General features: G+C 43.4%; 1 protein-coding gene across 2 annotated transcripts in view; it reads right to left on the bottom strand.

Annotated features, from left to right (window-relative positions):
- Positions 1-20,656, bottom strand: part of ift70 (intraflagellar transport 70) — a 156,831-nt gene that overhangs the window by 73,418 nt on the left and 62,757 nt on the right. For both annotated transcript variants that reach the window (XM_086000484.1, XM_086000485.1), the window contains exons 7-10: positions 16,616-16,744; positions 10,710-10,759; positions 8,547-8,699; positions 3,285-3,350 (exon numbers count right to left, since the gene is read on the bottom strand). In XM_086000484.1, coding sequence (XP_085856610.1) covers positions 3,285-3,350; positions 8,547-8,699; positions 10,710-10,759; positions 16,616-16,744 — 398 coding nt within the window. The remainder of the gene's footprint in view (positions 1-3,284; positions 3,351-8,546; positions 8,700-10,709; positions 10,760-16,615; positions 16,745-20,656) is intronic.

Here is a 20,656-nt window from a genome sequence, read left to right as displayed (position 1 = left end):
GTATAGATTTAGTATTACCTCGGTGTCCTTATTAATAAAACCTAGGATCTCATATGCTTTTATTACAACTTGTCCTCCCACCTCTAAATAGACCTGTACAATTTTCAATTAAATTAAGTGTTTTTCAGTCTGACTAAAGAGTAAGTTTCACATTATAGGTGTATGATATCATGAAGTAAAGCAGAAATTTTATAGCAATTACGTAATTTTCTGCGGTAAATGGATCTACCAGTATTGATATCAGAGAAAAACCAATACATCTGCCAAAGGTCTAAAACAAGTTGTGTTCCCCAGGCATCTGTTCTAGGCCCTCAACTTTTCACCATATTTAATAATGACTTGGATGAAGGAATAGCATTGTATATCCAAGTTTGCAGATGACACTAAGTTAGGAGGGACAGTAAGCAGTGCAGACGGGAAAAGGATTGTTGCAAAGGGACATAGACAGATTAAATGAGTGGGCAAATGGAGTTCAACGTGTGCAAGTGCGAGGTCATCCACGTTGGACCCAAGAAAGATCAATTGAAGAATTTTCTAAATGGCGATATACTAGGAGCTGTAGAGGAGCAAAGGGTGTCTAAGTACACAAGTTATTAAAAGCTAGTTGACAGGTACAAAAGCAATCAAAAAGGTTAGTGGAATGTTGGCCTTTATCTCAAGGGGGGTAGAATACAAAAGTGAAGAAGTTATGTACAGAGTGTTGGTCAGATCTCATCTTGAGTACGGTGTTCAGTTTTGGGCACCTCACCTCAAGGAGGATATATTGGTCGTGGCGGGGCCACAGTGCAGATTCACCAAAATGATACTGGGGCTTAGAGGGTTAAATTATGAGGACTATTGCATAAACTTGGTTTGAATTCCCTCGAGTATAGAAGGTTGAGGAGTGATCTGATCGAGGTGTTTAAAATATTAAAAGGATTTGATAGGTTACATGTGGAGAAACCATTTTGTCTGGTGAGGGAATCAAGAATAAGGGGATATAATCTTAAAATTAGAGCTAGGCTATTCAGGAGTGAAATCAGGAAGCTCTTTTTCACACAAAGGGTAGTAGAAATCTGGAAATAGCTCTCCTTCTCCACCCCCCCCTCAAAAAAAAGGCTGTGGATGCTAGGATAATTGGAGCTTTCAAGACCAAGATAGCTTGATTTATGTTAGTTAAAGGTATCAAGTAATATGGAGCAAAGAGAGGTAAACAGAATTGAGCTGCAGATCAGCCATGAACTAATTGAATGGCAGAGCAGGTAGAAGAGGTTGAATGGCCTATTCCCATTCATAATATTTCTATGAAGTCCTTTTTAACCACTACTTTTGACATGAGCACAAAATGCTTCTCAACTAATGGCTTTTACATGGATATGAAATGCACCTCAAACATCAGGCTTTACATGGGCATGAAAACCATTGAAGTTGTGTATTAAAGCCAGATGTAAAAGTATTGCAGCTTAGTCTATTTCAGCCTGCTACATTGAGTGTTGATTGTCTCATCCCAGGCTCATTAGGCCAGATGTCCTGTAGTCATTTTAAGAATAGCAGTTGTTTTCTTTAAACCTGCAGCATAAGGGGCAGGGTAGCCAGATTTACCGACAGACCTTTGGTGAATCACTGATATGGGAAGGAGTGAGATAGATAGCCATCCCTGAGAGAGGGGACACGCATGGGGTGGAACTTTCAACATCGATGGGGGCATAAAATGAGCGGTAGCGGACCGGCTGTCCATTATACACCCTGCCCAATTTTTCTTTTCACTGACTTCAGAAGGAATGAAAATCAGGCGGGGTGTATAATGGCGGACCAATCCGCTAACACACATTTTATGTTCCTGCTAAAGTTGAAAGTTCCGCACAAGGTCAGGCAGCCAACAAGGTCTTGCGAGGAAGATCAGTGAGGGGAAGACCAGAAAGCTAACTAGGAAAAGTTAGCCACTAATATGGATAGTATGAAATGCATCTGAAAATTATTTTTCTTGTTTTTGAGGTGGGTTCTATAGTTAATCGAATCAAGGTGAGATCTGATTACATCTGTTACTCTGTACATTCACTTGCTCCCTTGTTAAAATAAAGCAGCTTAATGATTCGCATCTGGCCTCATTCCACCAAACTTTTTCCATGTCTGCCTTCAGAAAGATTGGAGGAGTGCATGAGTGCAAATGCAAACGACACAATATCCAGTTTAGATCACAAGGTGTCCTATTGTTACACTCACAGGTTGCACTATGGTATAATTAAATACTGAGCAGTATAGACACACTGCTGAATGTAAGACACTAAGGGGGAAAAATTCAGTTGATTGCACCTCCCGTTAGCACCTTAAGAGGGCGCTAATTGGGGCGCAAAGCAACTAGCGCCTGGGCACGGCGATGTTTGCGCCGCTCGCAAAATTAACTAGACATTTTGCGGTGGCGCTAAACACTACCGCCACGATCTCTTGCGCCAGCAGATCATGACGTCAGTCGAGTGCGCAACGCCCCGTTAGCGCCCCGGACCGGATATTGAGTGGCGCCCCCGCCTTACTGCCTGCCGCTAGCAACGACAGGTTGAGGGGAGCGTTTTGCTGTCAGAAAGGGACCGGGGGAGCGCTATTTAAAGGCGACCGCTACCTGCCTTTTATTGTCAGTGACATTTTTGCACCACGCATTCTGAGAGAGAGAGAGAGAGAGAGAGAGAGAGAGACTTCTGGAGAGATTCAACGCTGTGTGAAGGAGTTTTGAATACTGAGCAGCACTTTGCAGGTTCATTTTGATTTGCCCTTCTTTGCTTCGCCAGCGCTCTGAGGTAGCGCCTCGCTCTTTGGCCTTAAGACAGGTGTGAAGCGCCTGATTTAGCGCACCAATCACCTCCGGGGGCGATAAAAGCCAAGTTTGCCGTCGGAGGCGATAATTAGCGCCAGGCGCTAAACTTTGCGCCCGGCCGATAATGGTGCCCCGAACGGGGCGATACTGAATTTTTCCCCCGAAGACATCTTACGGGAGTAACCAACACCACTGTACCCGAGAGACTATATAAGGCAAACTCAAAGCCGGGTATGAAATCTATCTCAACCACAATTTCTTTTTTTACATATGTATGAAATCCTTTTTAATAATCAGTGTTTACATGGATGTGAAATCCTTTTCTTAAGCATAAATTCCCACCTTGCTGTGTTATTACTTAATACATTGCTTAATTCAAAGTATTGGTCATTTTTTTAAGTGCAAGAAAACTACTTTATCAACAGTAGACAGTATATTGTGCCTGTATGAAATATATACACACACACACACACGTCAAACCATTCCAATTTCTTACCGGTGTGAGGAATTTGTAAGTGAGGTGAGCATTTTCTGCCAAAACATCAGCAGCCAAGTCAAAATACTGAAAAAGTAAAGCAAAATAATTCAGCACTTTTTGGAGTTGTACCATTAAAATATTGTTTGAAATTTGTAATCTATATTCTATACCAGTTCTAAACATCCAAAATAAAATTTTAATCTGGTTCTTCCTCAGTGTTCCACATAAATATAATGGCCCAGAAATTCAGGTCTCCATGGGTGAGTACGCATGGGGTACTCACCAGTAGGCCCAATGGAAGTGCCGGTTTCCTGCACGCACTGCGCATGCGCGGGAAACCGGCACTTCCGTTCCCCTGAACGAAGGGGTTCAGAGGTCGAACGCGTGCGCAGGAGAGGCAGCGCGTGCGCATCGAACTTAGGTTTTTTTTTATACAGGTTTTCCCGGGAGGGTAAGTCTAGACATGTAAAAAGCAGGCATAAGGCCTGCTTTTTACAAGGTAAGTGGTGAATTAATTAAAATTAAAACATTTTTTCCACAGGTTTATTATTTTTAAATACTTTAAAGCAAGGTAAGTTTATTATTAGCCCCGTTAGAAAATAAAATTATTTTTTTCAAAAATTTAAATTATTGTTTAAAATAGTTATTTCATGTAATTTATAGTTTATTTAAAAAATGTGATTTAAAAAAAAAATTATTTGAAGATTTAGTGCTGTTTTGGGGCCGTAGTATTTATAAGTTTTGACAGCTCTTCCTGTCAATCTTATGAATGGAGCATTCCCTGCTCCGATTGGCTCTCCATGGCCCACGTGATCCCAGGGGACGCATCGAACTAACTGCGCCCCTGGGATACGCAAGCACTGTGCGCCAGCAGCTGGAGCAGGCCCCGGATCGGAATTCCACGGGGGCCCACAGCTCAACGGCCGGCGCGCAAGGTAAGTGCAGGTCAGGGGCTTGCACCTGCGGGAAGCCCCTGACCTGAATTTCTGGGCCTATATTAAAAAGATTATGACATTTGCTAGCTTTCATACTGCCAATATATATACACACCTAAAAATCATACATTTATATTTAAAAACAAATCGTAGACATTTAATCTGCACTGTAACACTAAAAGCAAACAAACACTAAAATAATTGATAAACATGTTTAAAAATAATTACTCTTCTATGTGTGTTTCCAATTACGCATTATTATATCAGGATTAATCATCAAGTTTGTTTTTACATGCATCATTTCACAGCCATATTAACACACTGGAAAACTATCAATTAACACTTTGACTTCAGGTATTTACGAGGGATTGAGTTGCAAATTTATGTAGCCTTTTATGTCAAGCCATGTAAAAGTGTATTCTAACAGACTTCTAACCCAGTACAGTGCAGTCAGAAAGTCTACACAATTCAATTTGCTAGCTCTGAATGCTGTTAAGATACAAAGAAGTTTGTTTGTGCTTCATAGACAACCTTACTTTTCCTGTGAACCAACACTTGACCTTATGTGTGACGTATATAGGTTAGAGTGGCGCAGATGAAGAATTGATTCTTACATTGGCAGGTTATATTCCAGAAATAGAATAGGATGCCACAATATATTCCTTATACTGTATCTTTAATAGATGGAAAGATGCTATAATGAGAGATTGTGTACCTCAGCCTAAACTATTAATGTTAATTTATTGTTAATGTTTTACAGAAGCATGAATAAATCAACAGATAAAAATAATAGTCCTTAATTCTCACTAGTACTTTAAAATTGTTTTCAAGACAGAACACTTCAAAATTCTTAGAGTCCATTGATAATTTGAAGTAGTTCTTGCCATGGAGGGAGTGCAGCGAAGATTCACCAGACTGATACCTGGGATGGCAGGAATGACATATGAGGAGAGATTGGGTCGATTGGGCTTATACTCGCTGGAGTTTAGAAGAATGAGAGGGGATCTCATTGAAACTTATAAAATTCTAACAGGACTAGATAGACTAGATGCAGGAAGGATATTCCTGATGGCGGGGGAGTCCAGAACCAGGGGTCACAGTTTAAGGATAAGGGGTAAGCCATTTAGGATAGAGATGAGGAGGAATTTCTTCACCCAGAGAGTGGTGAACTTGTGGAATTCTCTACCACAGAAGGCAGTTGAGGCCAATTCATTAAATGTATTCAAGAATGAGTTAGATATATTTCTTAAGGCTAAAGGGATCAAGGGATAAGGGGAGAAAGCAGGGACAGGGTACTGAATTTGGATGATCAGCCATGGTCTCATTAAATGGCGGAGCAGGCTCGAGGGGCCGAATGGCCTACTCCTGCTCCTATCTTCTATGTTTCTATGTAGAACACATCTTGGCTTCTTGTTTCATCTCGCTGTGTGGTTCAATCCAGTAACTAGCTGAACTAAAACAATGGTCAGCGGCTGTCATTTATCTGCAGACTGATTGGCCTCTAGATAGAGCTATCAATTAAGCCAGATTTCAAGGATATAGGGGTAGAAATTGGTATGCGTTGTGCTTGTTTTTCAGGCATAAAATGAGTACAAAACATATCAGTTTAGCAGGTAATTGCTGGGAGGGGGTGATTGTGGCCGATGGGAGTGCTGTGGAGCCGAGAGGTACACTCCTGCTCCTCCTGGCCCTACATGAATTAAAAAAAAATTAAACTTACCTTTTTGGTGATGGCCACAACCATATCGGGAAAACCTGAGCCGAGCAGCTCCAATTCCTGCTCCACTCAAGGTAGCCCAAATTCCGTGGAGGCCTAACTTCTCTTTTAGGTGGCGGTTAAAATTGCCATGATCTCATTCTGTCACGGGCGGGAAATTAACTGACTCCTGTAATTCCCTGCTAGACACCGACTGGGAGTTAAAATCAACACCTAGGATTTACACGCAAGCGTCGGATCGACAGTAACTTTTTGGAATGCTGCCCTTTCTCTTCTTCTCCTTAGGCAGTCCCTCGGAACCGAGGATGACTTGCTTCAACATTAAAAATGAGTTCTCAGGTGACCGATGAGTCCAATGCGGGACCTACAGTCTCTGTCACAGGTGGGGCAGACGGTGGTTGAAGGGGTGGGTGGGTGGGGTGCTTGGGTTGACGTGCGCTCCTTGCGCTTGGCTTCCGGCGAAGAGACTCCGGGTCAGAGTATTTTCTAAATAGTGAGAAACTAGAACCTGGAGGAGCAAATAGATTTGGGTGACCATGTCTACAAATCACTAAAAGCTAGTGGGCAGGTACAGAAAGCAATCAAAAAGGCGAATGGAATGTTTGCCTTTATCTCGAGGGGACTGGAATACAAAGGGGAGGAAGTTATCCTTCAATTATATCGAGCCTTGGTCCGACCCCATCAGTTTTGGCCACCTCACCTCGGGAAGGATAAGTTGTCCTTGGAGAGGATTCAACGCAGATTTACCAGAATAATACTGGCTCAGGTTTTCCTGATATGGTTGCGGCCATCACCAAAAAGGTAAGTTTAATTTTTTTTTAAATTCATGTAGGGCCAGGAGGAGCAGGAGTGTTCCTCTAGGCTCCACAGCAGTCCCATTGACCACAATCACCCACTCCCAGCAATTAGCTGCTAAATTGATATGTTTTGCCCTTTAGTCTTTACATCTTTGCAAGCCTGTCTTACCTGATATTAAATTACAATTGTCAATTTTTTGATTTTCCTAATAAATTAAATCTCAGGATTTCAAACACAGCTTCTCGGGCCACCATCATCTTGGGCTAGGAACATAGGAACAGGAGCAAGCCATTCAGTCCTTCGAGCCATTCAATTAGATCATGGCTGATCTGTATCTCAACTCCATTTACTGACATTGGTTCCCTCTCTTAATACCCTTACCTAACAATAATCTATCAATCTCTGTCTCGAGAGCTTCAATTGACCCAGCAACCACTGCCTTCTGAGGGAGAGAGTTTGCATTTCTACTCAGTGACAAAGTGCATACTGATTTCTACCCTGAATGGCCTGGCTCTAATTTTAATACAATGTCCTCTTGTTCTGGATTCCCCTACCAGAGGAAATAGGTATTTCTTATCTACCCTATCGAATCCTTTTATAATTTTAAACACTTCGATGAGATCACCCCTTAATCTTCTATACTCGAGGGTAAACAAGTCACATTTATGCAAACTGTCCTCATAACTAACCCCGGTATCATTCTGGTAAATCTGTGTTGAATCCTCTCCAAGGACAACTTATCCTTCCCGAGGTGAGCTGGCCAAAACTGATGGGGTCGGACCAAGGCTCGATATAACTGAAGGATAACTTTCTCCCCTTTGTATTCCAGTCCCCTCGAGATAAAGGCAAACATTCCATTCGCCTTTTTGATTGCTTTCTGTACCTGCCCACTAGCTTTTAGTGATTTGTAGACACGGACACCCAAATCTATTTGCTCCTCCAGTTTCTAGTTTCTCACTATTTAGAAAATACCCTGATATGGCTTTCTTGTATTATATCCAATAAGTTTCTCCCCTTGATTTATTTTTAGTTTCCCTTGTACTGCTGGTATTTTGTATATAAACCCATTATTTGAAACCTGGAATTTAATTAATTGGAAAAAATAATAGATCATTCTACCTGCAAAGTTATTTTCCCTCAAATTCATTTCTGCCTCATAGTCCCCCTTTTTGGCTCTCATCTCCTTGCTTTCACTATATGGGGGTAAAATTCCACTTCGGCAGGAGCACAGTAATGGATCGGCCACTCGCTGTACACCCCATATTGATGTTAATGGAAAGGGAAAATTGGGCGGACTGTTTAGCGGGCAGCTGATCCACTATGCCCGTTTTGGGCCCCCAAAGTTGAATTTCACCTCCCAAACTTCTGCAAGCCTTCGAATTCTCTCTTCACTTAATATGTGCCTCAAATTTCCATACTGCCCAATGTAGTTTTGAGTCCTCCTCCTCACCAATGTGCTTCTCCATATCCTCCCACCTAATGTGCCTCCAATAAGTGAGAGACAGCAAGATAAATCAGGTGACAGGGAGATAACTTGGTTAGGAAAGGAAGGACATGGTGGCACACTGGATACGAGAAAATCTCAAAAATTGTCAGGCTAGTTTGCTAACTGAGGAAAAGCCACAACTAAAGGCGGCCAGTCCACCTTATTTGGGTCAATAAAATACTTTTCTCCATTGCATAGGTGTTCTTGTGTTCAAACTTTAAAAGGAAGCAGTGCTATGTAAAAATAAATCAATCACACTGTAAATGGAACATGTCTGAAGCATAAATATTTGTTTACAAACTAAAATGAGCAGAAGTTTAAAAAAAACCTTGAAGTAAACACACTTCATATTTGCAGTACAGAAGCAGCAGGTTGCCAAAGGTTTCTGGTGGAAAAGGGTTCTGCTGAAGTAAGAACTGTAGTTTTTCAAATCCCTCAGTTGGCTTGGAGTCCATATTCATCAGGGCTTGGTTGTGAAGAGTGACTGGGTCAAGTTCCTATGAAGAAAAGAGAGTGGATTGGTGCAGGCTTGATTATCCTCACTCAAATAAAATGACAAATTGCTAACAAAGCAAGCTTTATTAAAAACTCAAGATTCTCCCTCAGTTTTAAAATAATTTAAAACATTTCTAAATATCACCCAGTTTCTTTCACTCTGCTGGCTACAGAAGCCTCGAGCTCCACGCACCTCCTTTCAGGTTCTGCCATGCTTAGATTTCCCCTTCATTCTCTTCCACCTCAAACCGCTGTCTTGTTTATGTTTCTGGGCCGCGACTACTTTTATATCATGCTCCATCTTCTTCCTTGCTTCCTGGCTCCATTCCTACTTCTGCCAAGTGCCGCACCGATTCTGTCCTGCCATTTCTGATTTCCCAGCCACTTTACGCCTTCAGTTGGTCTACTGGCCTGCCTCCTCTTCTGGATACATTCCAGATCACTGCCAGCTGTGCTTCTGGCGGCGAGGGCAGAGTCAAATTTCTGGGGGCAAGGTATTGACTTGGATAGAGAACTGGTTGGCGGACAGAAAGCAAAGAGTTGGAATAAACGGGTCGTTTTCCGAGTGGCAGGCAGTGACTAGTGGGGTACCGCAAGGATCGGTCCTAGGACCCCAGCTGTTCACAATATATATTAATGATCTGGACGAGGGAATTGGATGTAATGTCTCCAAATTTGCAGATGACACAAAGCTGGGTGGGAGGGTAAGCTGTGAGGAGGATGTCGTAAAACTCCAGTACAATTTGGACAGATTGGGTGATTGGGCAGAAACATGGCAAATGCACTATAATGTGGATAAATGTGAGGTTATCCACTTTGGTGGCAAAAACAGGAAGGCAGATTGTTATTTGAATGGCAATAGATTGGGAGAAGGGGAAGTGCAAAGAGACCTGGGTGTTCTTGTGCACCAGTCGCTGAAGGTAAGCATGCAGGTGCAGCAGGCGGTTAAGAAGGCAAATGGTATGTTGGCCTTCGTAGCAAGAGGGTTCGAGTACAGGAACAAGGATGTCTTGCTACAGTTGTACAGGGCCTTGGTGAGACCGCACCTTGAGTATTGTGTGCAGTTTTGTTCGCCTTACCTGAGGAAGGACGTTCTTGCCATGGAAGGAGTGCAGCGAAGATTCACCAGGCTGATACCTGGGATGGCAGGAATGACGTATGAGGAGAGATTGTGTCGATTGGGCTTATACTCACTGGAGTTTAGAAGATTGAGAGGGGATCTCATCGAAACCTATAAAATTCTGTCAGGCCTGGACAGACTAGATGCAGGAAGGATGTTTATGATGGCCGGGGAGTCCAGAACCAGGGGTCATAGTCTAAGGATAAGGGGTAAGCCATTTAGGACTGAAATGAGGAGGAATTTCTTCACCCAGAGAGTGGTGAACCTGTGGAATTCTCTGCCAGAGGGCGGTGGAGGCCAGTTCATTAAATATATTCAAAAAAGAGTTGGATATATTTCTTAAGGCTAAAGGGATCAAGGGATATGGGGAGAAGGCAGGGACAGGGTACTGAGTTTGGATGATCAGCCATGATCTCATTGAATGGCGGAAAAGGCTCAAGGGGCCGAATGGCCTACTCCTGCTCCTATCTTCTATGTTTCTATTTCTTATGTTTATGTTGTTTCTTAGCAACTGAATCTCAAAGGCAGGGGGCCATAACTTGTGTACAGTTTTGTCCTTTGGTTTTGATTCAGAAACTTCTACAACAAAAATTAGAGTAGAAAATAACTGTATGGGCCAGAGTTGCCAGGTTATTCAGTAGAAAAAAAAAGAAAATTTGTAGGCACAATCTCAAGCATGTTATAGAAACATAGAAGATAGGAGCAGGAGTAGGCCATTCGGCCCTTCGAGCCTGCTCCGCCATTCAATGTGATCATGGCTGATCATTGATCATGTTGGGATATGCGTGACCAAATTAGTTGCATTTTAAACAGTTGAGAAAACAGAATGTTACTCGTATCTTTAAGTGTCGATTTTAATAAAAAGTCTTTATCAATCAGCAAATCAGCTTACCTCTTCAGATCGTGGCGGCATGTCTGTCAATGCTTCTTGTGCTGCTTCATCTGTTTAATGAGGCGAAAGGACAGATCGCATAATTGAGGTCAATAATATTCTGTCACTGCAACAATATTCTCCCCCCAAGAAGCCAGATTATATATTAAAAATATTACAAATAGCTATAAAATCATCAGAACAAACACAGAAAACCCATGGGATAGGATTTCTCTCTGAAATTGGTTGACCCGATGAATCATGAATAACAAAGGCCGAGAATTTCCTCAGAGCTGTGCCCAGTCCACCGCTGCAACTTAAGTCAGGAGTGTGCCAGAAACCTTGTTTAACATGTAAACAGAGTTTCTGACGACTTGGGCACACAGAGCAGGAGCGGCTAAGAGGAAATTCTGGGCTAAGATCACAAGTGAGTTACAGTCAACATCATGAATGGAATATAAATCATAATTCTGCAAACCCTCTTGATACCAAACTTTATCAAAACTATGTAAAATTAACTATTTGTAAAAAGGAGGTATTGAATGAGGCACTTTGTTCCTCTGTAATTTGTTACAGTGCAGCTATATACTGTGCAAGTGTCAATTGTATGATATGGGTTTAGAGAAATTATGACTTACATGGAATGTACAGCACAGATACAGGCCATTCAGTCCGAACGGTCTAAGCCGATGTTTATGCTCCATACCATCCTCCTCCCATCCTATAAGCATATCCTTCTGTTCCTTTCTTCCTCATGTACTTAGCTAGCTTCCCCTTAAATGTATCCATGTGGTAGCAAGTTTCACATTCTAACCACTCTCTGGGTACAGAAGTTTCTCCTGAATTCCATATCGAATTTATTAGTGACTATCTTATATTTATGACCCCTCGTGTTGGACTTCCCAGAAGTGGAAACATCTTATCTACGTTTACCCTATCAAACCCCTTCAGAATTTTAAAGTTCTATTAGGTCACCCCTCAGCCTTCTCTTCTCTAGAGAAAAGAGCCCTAGCCTGTTCAGTTTTTCTTGATAGTTGTAACCTCCCAGTTCTGGTATCATCCTTGTAAATCGGTTCTGCACCTTCCACAATGCCTCGATATCCTTTTTGTCATATGGAGACCAAAACTGTGCACAGTACTCCAAGTGTGGTCTAACCAAGGTGCTATACAAGTTTAACATGTTTCAAATCTATTCATCTAGAAATGAACCCCAGTGCTTTGTTTGCATTTTTACGGCCTTGTAAACCTGCGTCGCTACTTCTAGTGATTTGTGAATCTGTACCCCTAGATCCCTCTACCCCATTTAGACTCTTATTTTCCAAGGAGTATGTGGCCTCCTTATTCCTCCTACCAAAATGCACCACCTTAGTTATCGATAATGAAATTAATTTTCCATTTACATGCCCATTCTGCAAGTTAATGAATATATTTTATTTTGTCACAGTCTTCCTCAGTATTAACTATAAGCCCCAATTCGGTGTCATCTGCAAATTTTGAAATTGTACTCCCAAGTTCAAATCGTTGATGTACATGGTGAACAACAGTGGTCCCAGCACCAATCCTTGTGGAACACCACTTCCCACCTTCCACCAGTCTGAGTAAATATCTTTAACTCCTGCTCGCTTGTTTTCTGTTTTATAGCCAGTGCTATCCATTCTGCTACTTATCCCCCGATTCCATATGCTCTTATATATGACCTTAGTCATGTGTCTACTATGCTGTACCTTATCAAATGGCCTTTTGAAAGTCCATGTCTATTACATGTTTGAGTATATTGTCGCTCCTTCATCGTCGCTGGGTCAAAATCCTGGAACTTCCTACCTAACAGCACTGTGGGAGTACCTTCACCACAAGGACTGCAGCGGCTCACCACCACCTTCTCAAGGGCAATTAGGGATGGGCAATAAATGCTGGCCTTGCCAGTGACGCCCACATCCCATAAATGAATTTAAAAAAAATCCATTATCTTTTCTACACCAACATTAAGCTAACTGGTCTATAGTTCCCTGGAATTGTTCTATCTTTGTTTTTCAATATAGGAATATTAGCTTTCTGTCAGTCCTCTGGCACTATTCCTTATCTAATTAATCTTAATTTTATACATATTCTTTTATATTCTTTATATATTACTTCAGTACGCGCAGAATTCTATCCAGACCAGGGGTTTTATCCTCTAAGTTTGATTAGTTTACCTCCCCCTTTCTGTCTTAAATGCCTTGATATCTTTTTTGATTCCTTCTTCTAAGGTCATGTCCGCCCTGTTAGTCTCCCTGGTAAATACTGAGGCAAAACTACTGTTCAATATTTCTGCCATTTCACTGTCAGTACCTGTGAATTTATCTTCGGCATCCTTTAATGGCCCTATCCCTATCCTGATTTTCCTTTTGTCATTTATGAATGCTTGTAGAATACTTTCCTATTTCTTTTTATATTCCTTGCTAATTTAATTTTGTAGTCCTCTTTGCCTACCTAATTTTTTGGGGACTTTTTTCTTAATCTCTTTGTATTCCCTTTTGTCATCTCTCCTTTGTTGTGTATGTACTTAATGTATGTCTTTTTCTTTTGTTTCAATTTTGCCCTTACTTCATTATTCATCCATGGTGTTTCATTTTTGGCTAGTTAAAACATTCTTTTAAAATTATTTTTTTTAAAGAAAACAAACTATCCCAGTATATATAATCTGATATAGGCCCAGTAATTCCTTTCCAAACGCGTGAGTACGGTCGGGGTACTCACGCGTCTGGCCGGAGGAAATGCCGGTTTTCAGCATGCACAGCGCATGCGGGGAAAACCGGCATTTCCTGTCCTCTGAACGAAGGGGTTCAGAGGCAGAACGCGTGCGACTGCACAGGCAGCGCGTGAGCAGTAAAATTCCTTTTTTTTCCCCAGAGTTGCGCGCGTGGAAAGGCCTCCGGTCTTTACGCGTGGAAAAACAAGACATAAGTATTTAGTTTTTCAGTTAAGTGGGCTTTTAGTACAATGTAGAAATTTTTTTTCCACAGGTTTGTTATTTTTAAAGAATTTACAGGATGGTAAGTTTAGTTTTAGACCCTATTTTTAAAATATTTATTTTTTTCAAAAAATTGATTAATTGTTTAAAACATTTTTAAAAACTTATTTATAGTTATTATAATCAGTGGGATGTTTTTTAAAATGTTATTTAAAGTTTAACTAGTGTTTTGGGCCCCCGTGGTTTTCATGAGTTTGACAGTCTTTACTATCAAACTCATGAATGAGTTTCCCCTCCCCTGATTGGCTGCAGAGTGCTCACCTGATCCCAGCCGGCACATCGCACTAAGTACGCCGCTGGATCAGGTAAGCACTGTGCGCTGACATCTGAACCGGGCCAGTGACAGGAAATCCACTGCGGGCCAGGTTTCAGATGTCGGCGTGCCGGGTAAGTGCACATCGGGGGCTTGCACGCGCGGCAAGCCCCCGACACCAAGTTCTGGGCCATTATGTTACAGTCATTGCCATATAAATGTTAGATATATTAAATGGAAAAATAATGAAGTACGAGAACAAACTCAAATAGCGAGTACCACCATCCAATTAAAAAAAGTAAAAGCGTTATTGGCCAGAATCTGCTGGAGCGGGGCATCCGGGGCGTGTTGTTGGATTTTTTTTCCTCACACGTCAGCTCAAATAAATGTTGCGCTGCAAAGTGCAAGCTGATAGCGGAGCATCTGGAACCATCGTGAATGAGCGGACCAGCAGTCTATCTCCTTAAACAGTGAGATTTAAGGATAGAGAATTAAACAGATGAATGACAGAGATGGAAATAGGATGAATTAGAGTCAAATTAGGTACAGATAGAAAAAGAGAGAGGGAAAGAAAGATTGGATTAAGAGAGAGAAATAAGGGACAGAAAGGAAAAGTTAGAATTTTTTTAAACTGTCAATTTTAATATTTTTAAATCTCTAAGAGAATTTATTACAAGCAGGAATCAGACTGAACAGTTTAAATTGTTCTCCAATAGCGGAGCGATGAAAATCATCCAGCAATTTTTAGCGACCTGCAACTCACGACTGATCTCTTCCTCGCCCCAAATTGCAGGGTTATTTATACTGTACTAGCTGAAGTGCCCGGCGGTGCCGAGGCTTTTTCGAGGGCATGTTGTTGTTGGAAGAGAGAGAGAGAGAGAGAGTGACTGGGGGGGAGGGAGGGGGAGGGAGGGAGGGTGGGGGGGGAGGGGGGGCGGGGGGGAAGGGAGGGCGGGGGGGAAGGGAGGGCGGGGGGAAGGGAGGGGGGGAAGGGGGGGGAAGGGAGGGCGGGGGGAAGAGAAGGGGGGAGGGAGGGGGGGTGGGAGGGGGAAGGGAGGGCGGGGGGGAGGGGGGGAAGGGAGGGGAGGGGGGGAGGGAGGGGGGCCCCCCCGAGGGTCGCGGCCCCCCCCCGAGGGTCGCGGCCCCCCCCCCCCCGAGGGTCGCGGCCCCCCGAGGGTCGCGGCCCCCGCAGAGGGTCGCGCCCCCCCCCGAGGGTCGCGGCCCCCCCAAAGGGTCGCGCCCCCCCCCCCGAGGTGAAGACCGCCGATTGCGGCTGTGCGAGATGGCCGGCGGGCCCGGTTGCCAGGGTAACCGTTGACGCTCAGCAAGTCCCGCCCCCTGGCCGAGCCAGAGAGAGACGCCGCGTCTCAGCTCCTGCTGCGCGCGCACCCTTTAGTAAGGTAGCGGCGCAGGCCCGCCCCTCCAGCCTTCGAGTGGGGCCGGGAGGTGCCTAGCTCGGGCGTGGGTGCGGAGGAGAAGCCGAGGCTTCGAGGCCTACCTGGAAAAACGGGGAAAGGTAGGAAAATTAATGAGATTAGATAAGTTAATTCGTTTCTAAATCATTTTTTAAAAAAACAATATGTGTTTTAAAAGCAACGTTTTTTTTAAAGACGCAGAAAGCGGGAAAAAGAAAGGAAAAGTTTGGAATCAAGATGGCAGCGACTCACCTCGGTTCAGAACGATAAGGCCCGGCCACACACGCACCGATTGGCCCGGCGGCACACGCCAGCAACCCGGCGTACGATTGGTCGGGCTCGAGGTCACTCTGTCGCTAATGAGCGGATAATGAGATGCTAATGAGCGTAATGTTGAAGGTTTTTGGGATACCGCGGGCGCGATTTTAGCCCGGCCGAAACGTAAATACACTTAAAACTGTCTCGGAAGCGTAAGCTTTCTTTGGAGGTAACGCGCGCGTAGGTACGCCCTGTAACTTTCGAGCGCATAGCGCGCCAGACGCACACGCGATGACAGACAGATCGACCGATTTATATATATAGATACTATTGACGGTGAGCGCATTAAAATTCTCGTTATTTTCCCAGCAAATTCTGTGCCGTTATGTTTTAACAGAATAACCTATAGTAACAAGGGTTGTCCGGTGACATCAAGGATCTTGATCACTCCCTTTATATTAATTACTAGCTGAAGTGCCCGGCGGTGCCGAGGCTTTTTCGAGGGCATGTTGTTGTTGGAAGAGAGAGAGAGAGCGACTGGGGGGAAGAGAGAGAGCGACTGGGGGGAAGAGAGAGAGCGACTGGGGGGAAGAGAGGGAGGGGGAGGGGGAGGGGGAGAGAGGGAGGGGAGGGGAGGGAGGGCGGGGGGGAGGGGAAGGGAGGGGAGGGCGGGGGGGAGGGGAGGGCGGGGGGGAGGGGAGGGAGGGCGGGGGGGGGAGGGGAGGGCGGGGGGGAGACGGGAGGGCGGGGGAGGGACGGGGGGCGGGGGGGAGACGGGAGGGCGGGGGGGAGACGGGAGGGGAGGGAGGGGGGAGGGGAGGAGGGGGGAGGAGGGAGGAGGAGAGAGGAGGGGGGAAGAAGGGGCGGGGGGAGGAGGGAGGAGGAGAGAGGAGGGGGGGAGAGGAGGGAGGGGGGGAGGGGAGGGGAAGGGGGAGAGTCCACGAGCTACAAGCTACAAAACAGTTCTAATTATTTTTGACTTTACACTTACAATTCTTCAGTTGGTATTCAATGGCTGCTTTAAGATTAAAAGCTTCAATCAATGCAGTTTCATGGAGCACTAATGTGTTTCCAACACTTCTCACGTCAATCCCTTCAGTTGTCATGCCAACACTGAGCTCTGAAAAAGAACAAATGACAACAAAAGCTAATTCAACAATTAGCAAAAGATTACATTTTAAGGACGTAAGAACATAAGAATTAGGAGCCGGAGTAGGCCATGTGGCCCCTTGAGCCTGCTCCGCCATTCACTAAGATCATGGCTGATCTTTGACCTCAACTCCACTTTCCCGCCCGATCGCCATATCCCTTGATTTCCCTAGAGTCCAAAAATCTATCGATCTCAGCCTTGAATATACTCAACGACTCAGCATCCACAGCCCTCTGGGGTGGAGAATTCCAAAGATTCACAACCTCCTGAGTGAAGAAGTTCTTCCTCAACTCAGTCTTAAAAAGCCAACCCCTTATCCGGAGACTGTGGCCCCTAGTTCTAGACTCTAGAAAGTCCCAGCATGGGTATGTTACGAGGTTGTTGAATTTTTTGCATATTCATACAGTAGTCCCAGGTACAATCATTCAGACTAAACAGTCTGGGGCTGCTTTCTCTTGAAAAGAGCAGGCTGAGGTAATGTAAGAGAGGTCTTTAAAATTATGGAAGGGTTTGATAGGATAGACATAGAGAAGATGTTTCCACTTGAGGGGGAGACCAAAACTAGGGGCCATAAATATAAGAGAGTCACTAATAAATCCAATAGGGAATTCAGGAGAAACGTCTTTACCCAGAGAGTGGTTAGAATGTGAAACGTGCTACCACAAGGAGTGGTTGAGGCAACTAGCATTGATGCATTTAAGGGGAAGCTAGATAAGTATATGAGGGAGAAAGGAATAGAAGGGTATGTTGATGGGGTGAGATGAAGAGGGCTGGGAAGAGGCTCGTGTGGAGCTTAAACACTGGCATGGACCAGCAGGCCGAATGGCCTGTTTTTGTACTGTACATTCTATGTAATTCACTCCAGCCAGGGAAAACAATCACGTCGAATAAACTTGCAGAATGGGCGTGTAATTAGCAAATGAACTTCAATATAGGCAAGTCTGAGATGGTACATTCTGGGAGGAAGAATAAGGAGGCCACGTACTTCTTGGAAAATAAGTGTCTAAATGGGGTAGAGGAGCAGAGGGATCTGGGGGTACAGATACACAAATCACTAAAGGTAGCGACGCAGGTTAATAAGGCTATAAAAAAAGTAAACAAAGCACTGGGGTTCATTTCTAGAGGGATGGAACTGAAAAGCAGAGAAGTTATGTTAAACTTGTATAGGCTACACTTGGAGTATTGTGAACAATTCTGGTCTCCATATTATAAAAAGAATATAGAGACACTAAAGAAGGTGCAAAGAAGATTTACTACAATGATAGCAGAACGGAGAGGTTATATCTATCAGGAAAGATTGAACAGGCTGGGTCTCTTTTCTCTAGAAAAGAGAAGACTGCGGGGTGACCTGATAGAGGTCTTTAAGGTTATGAAATGGTTTGATAGGGTAGATGTAGAGAAGATGTTTCCACTTGTGGGGGAGACCAGAACTGGGGGTCATAAATATAAGATGATAATAACTAGTAAATCCAATAGGGAATTCAGGAGAAACATTTTTACCCAGAGAGTGGTTAGAATGTGGAACTCGCTACCACAAGGAATAGTTGAGGCGAATAGAATTGATGAATTTAAGGGGAAGTTAGATAAACACATGAAGGAGAAAGGAATTGAAGGATACATTGATGGGGTTAGATGAAGAAGGGTGCGAAAAGACTCATGTGGAGCATAAACACCAGCATGGACCTATTGGGCCAAACGACCCGTTTCTGTGCTATAAATATGATGTGCGCTAAAAATTCGGTTGCATAGCACCTGTTGTTTGGGCACTACAGGTGCCGAATCAGGCTTGCAGCAGTGTTCAGCGCTAGGCTGAATGCTACAATCATGCAAATGAGCAGGCAGCATGACGGTTGTGTGCTGCCTGCAGTCCTCTGAACGGGTGCGGGTTGTTATTGCATAACGATCCCTGCGCCCGTTTTGGAAGGCTACCGAATTTCTAGACTTTGTATGTCTAAACCAGAGCCATTAAGAATCCAGCAACACAAGACTATGAAGTGTTTAAACAAGTTTTTGTTGGGAACCACAGAAGGATCAGAAAGCAGTAATCCCATGGTAATAAGATAGGAAAACACGATTTTAAAAGCTGTCACCTTAAAAACACGATGGAAAAATTAATGTCCATTTCTATTCAGTTACACGCCCATTCTGCAAGTTTGTTGCCAAATTCCTCAGTATTAACTGTACCCCCCAATGTGGTGTCGTCAGCAAATTCTGATATTGCACTTCCGACTCCCAAGTCCAAATAGTTTTATGCAAATATTGAACAACAGTGGCCCCAGCACTGATTACAGGAAACTTTCGATTTACCAGCACCTAAATAACCGGAAATCTCGGTTAACCGGCAAAATTCAGGAGTAAGTTTTACTTCATATTTATTTGCCTTCTTCCATCTGTGCTGTGCAAGGGTGTGGCTGCAGCTGTTGCTAAGCTACAGAGACTTGTGTTCATTGTTCTACAGTTGTTGCTAAGCAACAGGGTTTGTTGCTTTATACGAAGCTGTCAGCGCTCCCTATCTTTTACTATAGCGTTCGGTTATCCGGAATTTTTGATGAACCGGCACCACGTCGGTCCCATCCATGCCAGATAAAAAAAAGTTTCCTGTACTGTGGAACACCACTTCCCACATTCTGCCAGTCTGAGTAACTACCTTAAACCACTACTCTCCATTTTCTGCTTTGTAGCCAGTTTGCTATCCATTCTGCTACTTGTCCCCTGACTCCACATACTGTATGAATATTGGGGACAGGGTCAAATTAACATCTTTTGGTTAATGCTTTTAACTTTGTAGGATGTGCTGCTTGTTTTGAAGTGGCAAAATACTAATCTTTGACTAATTAATGAACCTTGAACAATGGCGAGACAGCTAGGCGATTAATGTTAAATCTGGAGACAAGCTGATCACCTGGAGTTCTATGAAAATTAACCTCGTCAATCTCTAGCGGTCTAGAGCACCATGAACAACGGTGAGACAGCTAGATGGTTAATGGCAAATTTGGAAACAAACTGATCAGCTGGAGTTCTGTTAAAACTCACCTATTCAATTCCTGGTCGGGGGCTATAATAACCATCATCCCCTAAGCTCAGTGCAGAGGAAGTAGTGAAGACCACCGAGCAGTTCAAGAACTACCGTGCTGTCAAAGAACTATCAAGCAGACAGAGAACTCGAGATAACCACGCCACCAATGAATTCTGACCAGAGATCAACGGGGTAATATTGTTTTGAGCTCTATTATTATTACTATTAATATTGAGTGTCAGCATATGTTTGATGTGATTTTCAATAAACAAATCATTGATTACCATTTCTTGGTGTCATGTCCAAATCGATTATAATGCTGTGACCTTAGTCATGAATCTACTATGCAGTATTTTATCGAAGGCCTTTTGAAAATCCAAGTATATTGCATCTACTACATTACCCTTATCTCTTTCTGTTGTTACTTCTTCAAAGAATTCAGTAAGGTTGGTCAAGCACAACCTTCCCTTTTGAAATCCTTGCTGACTATTCTTTATTATATTTTTGGTTTCTAGGTATTTTTCTATTACATCTTTGAGTAAAGATTCCATTGTCTTTCTTATCACTGATGTTCAACTAACTGGTCTAGTGTTCCCTGGATTTGTTCTACCTCCCTTTTTAAATAATAGGAATGACATTAGCTGTCCAACAGTCCTCTGGCACTATTCCCTATACACACTAGTGCCTCTGCTATGTCTTCCCTAGCTTCCTTTAGTATGCCCTATGTAGTTTCAATGTTGCCCTTATCTCTTTATTCATCCATGGTGTTTCATTATTGGGTAGTTTGTTCTTGTTTTTTGGTGATATATATTTCTCCTGGACTCTACTGATCACCTTTTAAAATATTTTCCACTGCAGTTCTATCT

Source organism: Somniosus microcephalus, chromosome 11 (assembly GCF_052327205.1).
Source record: "Somniosus microcephalus isolate GS21.2 chromosome 11, FLI_Smic_1.0, whole genome shotgun sequence".
NCBI classification, from domain to species: domain Eukaryota; kingdom Metazoa; phylum Chordata; class Chondrichthyes; order Squaliformes; family Somniosidae; genus Somniosus; species Somniosus microcephalus.
This window is presented reverse-complemented; position numbering and strand designations above follow the sequence as displayed.